General features: G+C 38.0%; 1 protein-coding gene across 2 annotated transcripts in view; it reads left to right on the top strand.

Annotated features, from left to right (window-relative positions):
- Positions 1-2,166: 2,166 nt before the first annotated feature.
- ANKRD17 (ankyrin repeat domain 17) overlaps positions 2,167-14,858 on the top strand; it is a 158,267-nt gene continuing 145,575 nt past the window's right edge. For both annotated transcript variants that reach the window (XM_063108794.1, XM_063108793.1), the window contains exon 1: positions 2,167-2,988. In XM_063108794.1, the coding sequence (XP_062964864.1) occupies positions 2,590-2,988 (399 nt within the window). In that variant the 5' untranslated portion in view covers positions 2,167-2,589. The remainder of the gene's footprint in view (positions 2,989-14,858) is intronic.

Below are 14,858 nucleotides of genomic sequence, written 5' to 3'. Positions count from 1 at the left end.
TCTGGCTCTAGCATCTCCAACATAGTTTTCAAGGTCACAATGCTCACTGGCATCAAGCTGATGGAGAAAGAATAAGGGAGGATAGGAGAACTTCATTAAACCTAAAAATGAGCATATCACTTTCATTCATATTTCATTGGCTAGAACTCATCACATGGCCACAACTAAATACAAGGGAACTATGTGTGCCCAGGACAAAGAAATAAGTTTCACAAATGGCTAGTCAGTCTCTCCTACAAGGTTCTAAAAGGTAAAAAATACTAGATAAAAATGACAGAAAGTCACTCCAGGTGCCCTGTCCATTTTAGTATTTTTGACCTTATCCTACTAGTCCCAATAGGACCATCATTTCACTGTTACGTCAAAAATCAAGAACTCATTTTCTCCCACATAATGGGATTACTTTGAAGAGAGCATTTTTGATAATGTGATAGGTACAGAAGTTAGACTACAGAGGGTTGATGAGTCAATTTCAAATAACAGAAAGGAGACACTGAATGTAGAATGCTTTTTAAAGAGTTTGATTGTGAATGAAATAAGAGTGAAAGCTACAGAAGGATAAGCTAAGGAACCAGAATTTGTGGAGGACTGAAAACAGAAAAGATAAATGGCGAACGAGAGGCGTTGGAACTAAAATATGGATAGTGAGTTAATCTTGCACAAGAACATTGAGTTTCTCATTCCTCTTACACTGGAGAAATGCAAAGATCAGAAAATTTCTAGCATTTGGAAAATTGAAGGAATTTATGCCTAACAGCTTCAATTTTCTTGTAAAACTCGAAGTCAAGTCATAAAATGAAATACGGATGGGATCTTAAGACTGTAAAAAGTATTCAGGTGAAAAGGAAGAAAAAGGTGCTGAAGGAGATACAAAGTGAGAGGGAGGGATCTAGCTGAAATTATAGAACCTAAATCTGTAGTGGTAAGATACATAGTGCAATATTCTATTCTACACTGGAACTCAGCAACCACTATAAGAGAGGAACAAGCAGATGGTTAGCACTTTGTATGTAAATTTATTATTGCACTTACAGGCCCTGGAAACAGAGACTTTGATTTCATGAATTACACAAACAGTAGGCACATGATGAATTTTTGCTTGAATGAATTGATTTAGTCATCACCAATTCTGCCATGGTACTCTGTAAAGTACTGGCAACTGCCCACATTTCATATGGTATGCCAATGCTAAAAAGAAGAAAAATGCTAAAAAAAAAAAACCCCCAAAAAACAAAAACCAAATTCCAAGCACACTCAGCTAAACTTAGCAGTCTTAAAATGGAAACTATGTAGCTGAGACGTACTTTTTATCTTGTGCCAGTACATCTGTCTTTGATGTTTGCTTCGTTTTCCTTATGCCACTATATTCGTACTAGACCAGAAAGGGATAATTCTGAGTTCAGTGAGCTACACTATCATTTCAAAAGTCCTCCAAGTTCTTCAGACACCTAAAAAATGAACTTACAGCCCCCATCACAATATTCCCTCCAGGAGATGTACAGAGACAAAGATGATTAATTATGATGCTCACTTCACATATAAAAGTTGAGTCGGTGAGGAGTGAAAGAGCTAAATCAGGGTCATTCAGTGTATCGTTTGCAAAGTCTGGCACAGATCCCGCGTCCTCCTCCTGTCTTCTCCTTTGGAAGCTTTAGAGCTGCAGTGATCTTATGACTTTCTTCATCTTACTTACACACGTGTAAGCTCAGGTAAAGGACTTCCTCTGTGATCCAAGAGTTAAACTTAGGCAAAGAAGGCTCTTTTCCCTCCACGACGTCATCTCTCAAGATCCAAAGCCCTAACTCTCGAGTTGGCGGTGAAAAAAATGGCCAGGAATAAAACTACGTACAGCAGTCCACGAGGCCCCACCTTCCGGATCTGGCAGACCCGGCCTCCCGCTAACAAAGTGGACCGCGCTCCCACACCCGCTTCCCACACAGGCCAAGGGCGGGGTCTCCAGCCTCACCGCCCGCCCCACGCACCACAGCACTGCGCGCCCGCTGGGGCCCACACCGGGCCCTGGAAATCTCTTTCGCCTTTCGGCCACCCGTGCGCCACTGCTCAGGCGACGGCTGATGGCGTCACCTGCACTTCCGCCTGCAGCTGCGTTCTAGTCACAAGCCAGGAAGGAAGGAGGGAGGGCTGCGGTGCCGTGTGTGTGGGGGAAGTAGCGAGGAAAGAGAAGAAATCCGGGAGCTCGCAGGCGCTCGGGCAGTAACTGCGACCCCCCGCTCTGTCCCCGCCGCCTGCCATCGGGGGCCAACCTAGGCACACTAACCCGGCGTCTCTTCACTCTCCGCTCCTCTGGGTTTCCGGACACCCCGTCTCCCTCTACGCCTCACCGCCCCCCTCTTTGCTCCCTCACGCGCCCTCCCTTTCCCTCCCTCCCGTCGTCAGGCTCCCCGCCCTTAGTATCGCGAGACGAGGTGAGAGCTGGCGGAGCGGCGGCGGCGGCGGCAGTAGAGGTGACCGAGGCGGTGGCGGCGGAGGCGGCATCGAGCGCTGCGTCGGCCCCGGTGCGGCCGAAGTCGCGGTAGAGCGTATCCCCTACGTCCCTCCCCCGTCCGCGCCCTCCCTCTTTCCCTGGGGATGGAGAAGGCGACGGTTCCGGTGGCGGCAGCGGCGGCGGCGGCTGAGGGAGAAGGGAGCCCCCCGGCGGTGGCGGCTGTGGCGGGACCCCCCGCGGCGGCGGCGGAGGTCGGCGGCGGCGTTGGCAGCAGCAGCGGGGCTCGCTCGGCCTCGTCTCCTCGTGGGATGGTGCGAGTCTGCGACCTGCTTCTGAAGAAGAAGCCGCCGCAGCAGCAACAGCACAAGCCCAAGCGTACCCGGACTTGTCGACCCCCCAGCAGCAGCGAAAGCAGTAGCGACAGCGACAACAGCGGCGGCGGTGGAGGCGGCGGTGGAGGAGGAGGTGGCGGCGGCGGCACCAGCAGCAACAACAGCGAGGAAGAAGAAGACGACGACGACGAGGAAGAGGAGGTTTCTGAGGCAAGGGCCGGGTTTCAAAGGAAGGAGGGAGGAAGGGACTGTAAATGATAGGGGCCGAAGGTGGGAGGGGACTTGAGGTGGGACAGATTTCTGTGGGTTGATCTCTCTTAGGGGCCAGGCTTTCGACTGCCCCCTTTCTTTCCTCGGCCTAAATCGTGAGGTGTGGGAATGTGGGGGAGGGTAGCTGACACGTGGGGGTGGGAGGATCACAGATTCCTCAGAGTTGGTGAACAGCATGGTATCCTGGGGTGGTTCACAAGGTTAAGGATGGAGGGAATCGGTTAGATTCCCTATTGGCACACCCGGGAGGGTGGCGGGGGGGGGGGCGCGGCGGAATTCTGCCTGGGGCCAGTAGGGCCACTTATTCCTGGGGCTGGGGCGGGACCAAAGTGGAGGGATAAGATAATATAGGTAGATCAGTCTCTCGGAGAACACTAGGAGGTTCATCAGTTTCTCCCAGTTTTGAGGCGGAGGGGAGCAGTTTTGGGGAGGAGGTAAGGTTGTAATGGACTCTGAGCTTAGTATTTGTGTATGTGAGAGACACGTGAGAAGCTGTATTTTTCCATACTGTTCTGCTGCAGGTTTTTTTCATAACTATTGTGGCTGCTGAAGTAACCTTCACTTCCTCGATCTCTCAAGAATTTTGGATGAACTTATCTTATATTCATATACATTTATAAATAACTCAGTGGATGACAAATATGTTTGATCCTTGCATGTACATACGTATGGATCTTCAAATGCTTCCTCAGTGAGGAAGAATTCAGCTAGAACCTGTTGTTTTCCAGATAAAATGGGGCAGCCAAAGAGTCTGCTTTGGAGCCAGGCCTGGTTGTGGTGAGTTGGAATAGGAAGGCCTCTTGGTTTGTCCTAGTGATCTGGTTTCGTAATAACTTTGTAATTTTCCTGGGTCTACAGCCAGGCGGCGTTGTAGGATCTTATTCCTCAAGGAAGGCCTTATAACCTAAAAGCTCAGTAAAACATACCATACTGACAACCAACTAAAAGTTATTCTATTAGTTGTCAACTCTCTTAACAACTCTCTTGTCCCCTCTCTGAAATAGAAGCTAGAAAAATTATAATCTGGAGAAAAGTTGTAACTTAAGGCAGCACAGGGAAAACAGCTTTAAAGGTTGATCATAAATTTAGTTCTGAGAGAACAACTGAATTTTCTAGAAGTACCACTTGCCATTTATTCTCTTCCACAAACATAGAGCTTATCTTAGTGCAAGACTGGTTTTCTGAAAATTGTGTTGATTGCATCCTGAGTTCCGTTCAAGTAGAGAAATACCTTTTGAAGGGTTTGAGACTTGTTAGTAGAAGACCAGATTCTCTTTTACCTCAGCCTGGTTGAAATTGTGAAGATGTAAGAATTGAAGTATGTATACCAAAAAGATGGACACTCCCTGCTGTTATTTCCATTTAGCTTACTGGATTCTGAAGATAGGCTTGTATTGATAGGTTTTCTATTGGCCTAATTTGTATGTTTTAGGATACTGTGTTGCTCAGGCTGCATTTGAAACAATGAAGAGAAAGATGTGATGGGATCCTTATCTTCAGTAAAATCTATTGTGGTACTTCCAATCATTCAATTGTATGATTCTTCTCAGCATTGAGAAACATTTTAGAGACAATTTAGATCAACCCCTTTATTTTGAAGTGAGAAAAACAAGGCTTAGAGGAAACTGGTTGTGGTGGGTAGTAGCAAAAGTAAAAATCAAAGTTTTCTAATGGCTCAGACCAGTACAGTTTTTTTTTTTTTTTTGTCTTTTTCGCGACCAGCACTCAGCCAGTGAGTGCACTGGCCATTCCTATATAGGATCCGAACCCGCGGCGGGGAGCGTCGCTGCGCTCCCAGCGCTGCACTCTCCCGAGTGCGCCACGGGCTCGGCCCGACCAGTACAGTTTTTAATGATGATTTATTTCCTTGTATCTCCCCATGGCCCCTGTCAAAAAAATTGCAAGGTAACACAATCATGTAGCTATGGAGAAAATACCAATATTTTAGTAAGATGAAAAATTCTATGAACAAAAATACCAAGCTCTGGTCTGGAACAAGATCATAATAGTTGAATGCAATACTTAACTGAAATATTCTGCTGCAAACTTCACATACCTAGGTAATTTTGTCCATTGGAATATGGCCTAATAAGCAGAACTTTTAGTGATTCCTTAAATCATGAAGAATGATTGTAAGTTTGTGGATATGTTAATTTTTGTGGGTCAGGTTTGTTTTCCTTGGAAAATAGGAATGGTGTGTATTGACTTTGACCAACAAGGGGAGTGTTTCTTTGTTTTTAATGTGCTTCATACTGTCCTCTACAGAGTGGTGTAAACAATGGGTTTGCCATTTGTTATGAAGATGAGTCAGGAGAAATAAGTGTAAGAAAGTGAAGCCACTAAAAAAAACCTATATAGGTACATGATGAAGGATAAGCAGACAGAAAGGAGTGCAGTTTGTCTCTCTGCACCCGCCTCCATCCTTGGACCAAAGTAAGGAAATAAATGAGCCTTCTGGTTACTGTATACTGTAAGCTAAATGGGCAAATTGTACAGTGCTTTTCGTTTCATTACTATTTTACTAACATGTCAGCAGAAGTTTAACTTTCTGGAGCTATGGAGTCTTTTGGCTAAACTCACAGTACTGTATTTAGATATTTTATTAATTCATTCTGTTACAGGCTATAGAATGGATAAAATCAGGGCTAACGTGATGCTTGAGATTATTCTTCTGATAAAAATCATCAGAAGATTAAAAAGGAATATGAAGGTTATAGTTTTGCAATATTTAACTTGAAAAAGTAAAGGATGTTTTAATGTAACAAAAATATACAGGTTTGCTGTGAAGAAGTACTAGCTGGATATTCTGTATATCTGCTGAAAGAGGATAAATGGAAGGAAAGGAGAATCAATTTAAATACGAACTTTATTTAAATGTTGAACAAGAATATAATTCTTATTAAGCATTAGAGTAGGTTATTGAGAATTGGATTTTCCCTAAAGTATTTCAGAATAGGATAATCATGTTTTAGATAATTTTCACAATTTCACGTATATCTGGAAACAAAAGTATATGGCCAAGAGCTCTCCACTTCTGTCTTCCTCTATTTGACACAAAACCTTAGGTCTAAAATTGAAAATACATAATTTTCTTGGCTTTTGGTGGGTACCTGATCAATATGGGAAATAGACAGAAATGCAATTCCTAACATTAAAATCATGGTGTACTTCTTTTCAAATTAGTGGGCTAAATTAATTAAATTATTTATTCGAATATTGCATGAAAAAATGTTGAAATTGTCAGAATTGGTTACTGCATTTCACACAAAATTGCATTCTGTCAAATGCTTTTTGAATATCATTGAATGATATTAGTGTTATCTAAAACAGAATTCAAAGGGGCAAAAACATTTTAGTTGAAGAAACATAAAATGTAAGTACAGTAGGAGTTGATCAGAGTTCCATCTAGTTTTGTTGGTAACCTGTGGCTTTAAATTAAGAAACAAACCTAGTGAAGAAGTTTCAGACAAGGGGAGCCAGTTAATTCATTGGTACTGACTGACTTAGTATTGAAAGGATTTTCGAGACCTGGGACAAAAGAGGCAGGGTTGAAAATGAGGAAGAAAGAAAAATTATTTCAGAATCAGGCTGTTTCTCCAAGTTCATTTTCAAATCTTTTTTTGTTTTTTTTTTTGGTTTTTAATGGAAAGATGCAATCTAAATTCCTCTGTTGTAATGCTTAGAATCCCAGATTAGCCCAGAGAAGCTTTCTTGTTCCCTAGTTTCATCTTTTAATTGATATAGTATTATTTGTAAACTAGCTTTTAAGATCTTTGAAAAAATGGTTTTGTCTTAATTGTAATTATCTTGTCCCCATCCTGCCTAAGTACAGTACTTGATTAAAAAAAACATTTTCAGTGAATAACTAGTAGCTACGCAGGGTCCAGAATTCATTTAGGGAAAACACAGAAGAAAAAGTTTCTTCTTCCTTTCTTGGATTCAGGGCCTCTGAATAGCTGGAGTTTGGATTTCAACATCTTTCAGTTTCTTAATTACTTTTCTTGGTGATGGTAATCTTTCTATATAAGAGGGTACTTCAAAAAGTGGTAAAATAGAATTACAAGATAATACAGATCTTTCCATGAACTTTTTGAAGTACCCTCATATTAAGGGGAAAGCCAGTTAAACTAATTGACATTGATTGTTGAATGCCTGATAAGAGCCTTACGCCTCCTGGATATATTTAGATTTTTAAAACATAAAAAGGAATACTTATTCAGTGCTTACTGTGTGTGAAGGCTAGGTAATGGATAAGAGCATGGACTATGGAGCATGGGTTCAAATCCTTGATCTATCACATACTAGCTTTGTGACCTTGAGCAAGTAACTTAACCTCTCTTCACCTCTATTTCCTCATTTAGACTGTGTAAATGGTGATAATAGTAGATCCTACTTTATAGTGTTGTCATGAGGGTTAAGTGAGTTAACACAGTTTTCATGCATTCTCATTTTAATTTCACCATAACCCCATGAGGCAGGTGCTGTCATATTTGTTTCATTATTCAATAAATGTTTGGAGTTCCTACTGTATGCTAGGTATTGTGCTCTACTGGGTGAGTAATGGTGAACAAAACTGTTTTAAGACACATTGATTTAAAAAATATACCAATGAGTAGCTATAGGTTTGGGGAGGTATTCGAGTGAGGTTAAATGGTTAAATGTACTTCCTGAATAAGGTGTGTGAGTTTCAGAATTACACAAATATTGGGAGGCTGGGAGGGGGCACTCATTTTACAGGCAAAGATACAGGCATTAGAAGGGTTTTAGGTAACTTCGTCAGGGTCACATAGCTAGTAAGTGTCAGAACAGAACTTAACCTGGGTCTGTTTGATTCAAAGCCTGCTCATTCATTCATTTATTCACTCATTTACATGCTCTGTTATGCTGTATGATAAGTGCAACATCTCTGATATTGGCATTTCAGATAATGTTAAATTCAGATAGTATAGGAGAAGGTACTTTTTGGCCGTAGGGCAACCGTTGAAGATAAGTTGGCTATTCCAAGCCTTTCTTTCCATTTATTGTTCTAAAAAACTCATTTAAAAAAAAATAAAGCAAGAAACACAAAAAAGTATGGATAAATATATCCATATTTCTGTTGTCTAGAATTAATAATCATTAACAAGTTGAAAACTTTATGGTGAAAATTACTCTCTCTAGAAGCAATCTGTTGCTTCTCTCTGCCTTTCAGGATTCTTGCTTTTCAAGGTAATCTTTCCTTATTAAATTAAAAATTTTTTTTTTTCCTTTTAAATAGGAATTGCTAACTTGGAGTCTGGATAGGCTGTGGATACCCTGAATTCAACAAGATTTTGTTAAAGGTGCTTATAAGGATTTTTTTGTTTTTCTTTCTCCTGCACCCCCAAGTATGTGTGCAAAATTTTCAGTAGATACTCAGAGAGGTCTATTACCCCCTCCTTTCTCCCTTTTTCGTTTTATTTTGAAACATCCTTACAGCAGAGGTAATGGGTAATCTGGCAGCCATTTGTTTAGATTATTTGGAATTTGGAAACTGCTTTTTACTAAGAAGATAATGTGGTAACAAAGAAGGCCTATTTGTGAAGTAATGGGTCCAAGATCGATCTGTTCTTTCTGGTAAACTAGCCCTATGCCTACTCTCTTTTCTCTTAAATCTTCATATTTTGCCCTTTAATTGATAAGGTAGTTTATATGCAGTGTGCTAGATGTCAGATCTGAAGACAGAAACCTTTTCTTACTCATTTCTATATCTCCTACCATGCAGTACCATGTATTATGTAATTCTTAGCATCTTCCCTCTTCTAAGGTTTCATGAAGTCAGATCTCTGAAGTAAGAATATTTCATAAATAATTCTTTATTAGCCACTTATTCTGGGTAGTATATGGGACTCAATTCTTAAGGTAACAGAATTTGGTTGTAGCTATTTACAGTAGACCCCTATAAGAAGTTTTAATTGGACACTAATTCTCACTTTAGTCATTATTAATCTCACGATCCTAATTGGAGATCTGAAGATTTTCAGTGCTGAATAATTATCAAAGCAGCACATTTTCTTTCCCAGAAATTCACTAGATTATTAATTAGACTGCTACTGGCATCTGATTGTGCCATTCAGTTGATTGGAAAACAGTTTTTAGGTCCTTGAGGCAGTGTAGTTGCACTTATGACAGTAGTTTATCTGAATTTTTATAAAGATAGTATAGTGGGTTAGAAGATGTGGATGTAATGAGGATCCTAATAATTTTTCGATACTTAACCACAGATGAAAAGGAATTTTCACTTCACCACCTGCTGATACCACTTATGTTTTTGTTAGGACCAATAAGATGTACCAATATCCATGGTAATCTATGAAAAAACCAAGTTATTAGGTAACTGGAGGTGATGAGTAAGTAAGAATACTCCTCTAGTCCCTTGAATCTTAACCTGTCTGGTAGAGTTATGTCCATCCACTTGCTACCCAGAAGCAAAATTCTCTTCCTGATTTATGATGCTTAACCTCTTAACATTGTTTTTTGTTTGTTTTTGTCTTCAGAAAACATTCTTATTCAGTCTTGAAGGGAAGTGGAATTGTGGAGCAGTATGGGTATCGTTTTTATCATGATTTATAATTTAGGGTTTTAATTATTGAAAAGGGAAATGTAGAATTTTATTTTTCTCAAGAATGCTATGAAACTCCAAGTTAATGTAGACCTAATTATTGAGAGCATAATTTAGGCAACCTTCTGTTGTCCTACAAAAATCTTAAACGTTACATGATCTTTTAAAAGGTTTGACTTTTTTGAATGAGAGTAGAGATAAAAGAGGGTCAGGGAGAAAAAAATGTAAATATCAGGATACTTTAGGAATTCCTATTGGAGCCAGTATTTAGCATCTTTATAAACAAATTTTTTATGGTGAAATCCCTCTCAAAGTTTGCAGGTAGATCATAGTAAGTTGTGCTGATTGGAGTGGGCAACAAGATTATTGAGAGTAAGTTGAAAATATTAAATAGGTTTTTATGAGTCAAGAGTAAAAAAATGTGCTATTTTTAGTAAATGCTCTGAAGCAGCATGCTTTTTTGGTAAAAGTTTAGTATACTGTTGGGTGAGGTTAAATAAGTTACTGGAGATAACCAAAATCATAATTATTATTTTAAATAATGTTGTGATGCATATGCATTAAATAGATTAAATATATTTTTGGCTGCTGTACCATGAAAATGGTGGCTAAAAGGAAGGAAGGTCTAGAGAAAGAGTTTAAAAATGATTGGAAGGTTAGGAATGGAATCCATGATTAAGGAGGACTGCAGATTTTACTTAATTAAATTATATTCTTAGAGCTTATTACTTAATCTTCAGATTAATCAGTTACTTAAACTGAGTTATAACATGGAGAGAATCATGAGGTATACCAGATAGTGTTATTTCAGTTTTGAAAATAAACTGATTTTTCATTTCTTGAGAATATCTGAAAGTACAGAATAGGCGTGGCATATTTATAAAACTAGTCTATAGCTGTGCATCTCTAATGGGGAATTTTACCTACCCCATTTCTCTTCTCCAGGACTGTTAGCTGGTCTGATTTAACCTTTTATTTTTTAATCACCCCCCCCCCCAAAAAAAAAGTGAAAAATAAAAACCTATTCTAAAATGAATTCTTGATCTGAATTTTTTTCTCAAGGATCATCTTTTAATTTTAAAAACGTTTGGTTAAAAACTATTTCAGTGGCATCTGTGGAAAAATTAGTTTTGTTAATTTTAAATTTGGAGTACATTTAGATTAACATGGGAATCTATTTTCTTTTCCTTCTTTCCTATCACCCTAAATCTGAAACCTGAGAAGAAAAGGAAATCTTCAGTTGTGTTGCACCAGATCTATTTCCAGTTCAGCCTTTGACCTCATTATTGTCTCTTTTCTTCTCTGTGCCATGTTTCTCTTTTATTTTTTATATGGAATTAATAACAAAAACAGTCCTGTTGCAGAGCCTCTAGTAGTAGCTCTTATTAGTGCAAGATGAAGTGTAGGAGTTAATTCTTTTATTCAATAAACATTTACTGAGTATCTCTTATATGTGGCTGTTTTCAGTATCTAATAATCTCAACCATTTCCTTCCTGGTGAATACGAAAAAATTACATATATTTAAAATCACAGCTGTATCTGTTAAACGTGTATAAGTTAAATGAATTTAAGTTAGTAAAACTTACATACATGGAAATTTAGCAGAGGGTTAGAATTTAATTTTTATATGACTTTTAGCAGATAATTATCACTATTAGTATACTGTAAATATATTTAAGAAGCATTATTGAGACCTAGCAAAATCACCTAGGAATTATGAGGACTTTGAAGAAACTGAGACATTATTCCCAGATTCATAAAACATAAATCTTGTCAAGATAAAACTAATACCAATTTAGAATTGTGAAGATGATTTTAATCCTTTATAATTATACTTTATTTGGGATTCTGTGTTAGCTTTCAGTATAAATGTGTGCCTTTAGAATTGGTTTCTGATTGTAAGGATCATTTTGTTTCTGTTTTTAAATACTAGTAGGGTAGACTTTACATCTTTTATAAGTATGTCTTGGAATAGTTGATGTTTTTTGGTATTTTATTTGTTTTTTCTTTTTTTTTTTTAAGATGAGGTCTGTATGTGATGTTTTTCGTGAGTGTCCTTGACTTACACTGAAGAGTAACCCATTTTAATTTTACCATGAAGGTTTTGTAGTAAAAAAGGAAGTATCTATGTTAGTATACTTGTGATTGCTGAAGTTAGAGATCTCCTAAAATACGAGACAATTGGGCTGGCCAGTTTGCTCACTCTGTTAGAGCATGGTGTTATAACGCCAAGGTCAAGGGTTTGTATCTCTGCACTGGCCAGACGACCAAAAAAAAAAAAAAAAGGAAAGAGGAAAAATAAAAGGAGAGAGAAAATGAGTTACAGGACAGAGTAGGGTGAAAAATATCTTTCAAATTAGATTTTAGAGGTAGAGCTTTATATAATTATACATTATCTAATTAAATATTATACCTATTTGTAGAAACATACATATTTGTAGAAAATTTGACGATATCAAAAAGATCTAAAGAAGAATTCAAAAATCATCTATAATCCTTCTCTCCAGGATTAATCATTATCTGAAATCTTTTTATTCTTTTTTCTTGGTGTATATTAATCAAATTATTTATCGTGAAGAGTAGAGCTGTCACTTAGAAATTTTGCCAGCTCAAAGTTTCATTGTTGAGCATTCTTCAAATATATCAACTGAAGAGATGAATCTTCAAATAATGATTGCATATTTAACTATAAAAATGAATGAATGTATTCATACTTGTGAAAAACAAAAGTTTTCTAATACATAGGTTTTATCCCATTCTTTCTGAGAGTAAATGCTGCTAACAGCTTGGTGTTTTATCAACTGTTCAAGTTTCTTTTGTGGTGAGAGTGTGTGTGTGCATGTGTGTTTACGGTGGGGTGCGGAGGTGTATATGTCTGAGAGAGTATATTAGAATTTGCCACATTGTTCTCATTAACTTATGAGTAGTATGAATGTTCACAATTTATTTGATCTTTTATGTTGATAGACATTTCAATTGTTTTAACTACGTTGCTGTTACAAATATAATGCTGAAGTGAACATCCTTTTAGAGTTATTTTTGAGTATAAAAATATTCCTTGGGATGGATACCTGGAAACAGAATTGCTGGGCAGAGTGTATGCACATGTTAAATTTGATAAATACTCCCATTTTACTTCCATCAACAGTGTATGAGAATGCTTCTTGATGTGGTCACTTTTCTTAGATTTAAAAAATATGTTAGATAAAAAATGGTATTTTTCTTTTCTTGATTACTGTCAACATTGACTAAAGTTTTGTTTATTTTTCAGTTTGATTTCTTTGAAAATTTCTATCCTTCACCTACTATTATTCCATTAGGGTTGTCTGGTTTTTTCTTGATGATTTGTTGGTACTATTTATATTTATGGGCATTAATCCTTCATGGTGTTATTTGTTACACATATTCTCTGTTTACATTGCTTTCACAATATAGAAAAAACTTTTACTTTTGTTTAGTAAAATGTGTTATTCTTTTATGACTTCTGGAGACATTTCTTACCCCAGTATTTTAAAAATCTTAGACATTTTCTTTGGACACTTCTGTTCTTTGTTTTCCAAAGATATATGGATCTCTTTTTGAATATAGTATTTAATTGTTGTGTCCATGTCTTATCTATTCTTTTCTGTAGCAGTTGACCAATCCTTGCTTCTTACAAAGTGCTCCTCTCTTTGCTTATGTGGTATTACTCTCTCCTCTTTCTATCTTAACTGCTTTTTGTTGGTCTTCTTACTTCCTCCAACCTCCCTCAGTACATGCCTTTTGATTATTTTGTACCTCATTGCTCAGTCCTGGGCCGTTTTCTGTCTTGTATCTGGTCTCATTTCTTAGGTGATTTTATCTAGTCTTGTGTCATATGCCAGTGACTTTCAAATATACATCTCCAGTGTAAACCGTTCTTCAGTATTGGACTCACTCTTCTGTACCCAACGTTGGTACAGACCTTTCTTCCAACACTTAATCCTCTTTCCTCGAGAGAATCAATTCAGATACTCAAAGTGAAAGATCTCTACATGATGCCTTTTCTCTTAATTCAGTCCAGTAATGTATAAAATAATAAACAACTTCTCTCTCCCTCTTTTGCCTAACCCATTGTATAGTGGTGAGTAGGAATAGGATGATCATAATAAAAGCTCTTTTAGAGAAGGGAAGAATAGGAAGTACGCTACAGTCATTGGTCCGTGTTTATCGTTGAAGTCCTTCTGGGCAGGAGTTGTGACAACTTTGCCCTGGCCACTGTGTGAATTCCCTGCTTAAATTGGTTTTGCTCTATGGGAGTATTGCTGTTTTGACTGTCGTCCTTGGCTTTATTCTTTAGTTGATTCTTCCTTGTTTGTCATCTTTCTTGGCCACGTCTGAAGTAGGGCACTGGAGAGTATGACATCCTTAGGGACTGTATAACTTTTGTAGCCTCCTACCAGTTGGTATAAATTCAAGGCCTGCAAGGTTACTTAAAGTTTAATCATAAGTTTTCATAGGCTAGTAATGTAGTTTGGTGGTAAAACTCTTTAAAAAATTTAATAGATTTCTATTCTGTTTTCTTTAAATCAGGACCTTGTGACATTCGTGTAGCAAAAGATCTCTTTTGGTCATAAGTTTTTGAAACCTGCTGATTCTCTTACTTACTGGTCTCTGTGTTAGGCCTATTTCTCTCTTATATTTCCTGGGTACCTTGAGGGCATCTGAAATAATCGTCTTAGATAACGTATCAGTCAGGTTTTTTTTTTTTTTCATTACCATGAAGACTTTTTTTTTTTTTTTTTTAAATTTTATTTTCTCGATATACATTGTGGCTGATTATTGCTCCCCATCACCAAAACCTCCCTCCCTTCTCCCTCCCCCCCAACAATGTCCTTTCTGTTTGCTTGTCGTATCAACTTCAAGTAATTGTGGTTGTTATATCTTATTCCCCCCCCCCCCGGTTTTGTGTGTGTGTGTGTGTGTGTGTGTGTGTGTGTGAATTTATTTATTAATTTTTAGCTCCCACCAATAAGTGAGAACATGTGGTATTTCTCTTTCTGTGCCTGACTTGTTTCACTTAATATAATTCTCTCAAGGTCCATCCATGTTGTTGCAAATGGCAGTATTTCATTCGTTTTTATAGCTGAGTAGTATTCCATTGTGTAGATGTACCACATTTTCCGTATCCACTCATCTGATGATGGACATTTGGGCTGGTTCCAACTCTTGGCTATTGTAAAGAGTGCTGCGATGAACATTGGAGAACAG

The sequence above is a fragment of the Cynocephalus volans genome, chromosome 9, assembly GCF_027409185.1.
Source record: "Cynocephalus volans isolate mCynVol1 chromosome 9, mCynVol1.pri, whole genome shotgun sequence".
Lineage (NCBI taxonomy): Eukaryota > Metazoa > Chordata > Mammalia > Dermoptera > Cynocephalidae > Cynocephalus > Cynocephalus volans.
Note: the sequence above shows the minus strand (reverse complement) of the source record. Positions and strands in the feature narration are given on the sequence as shown.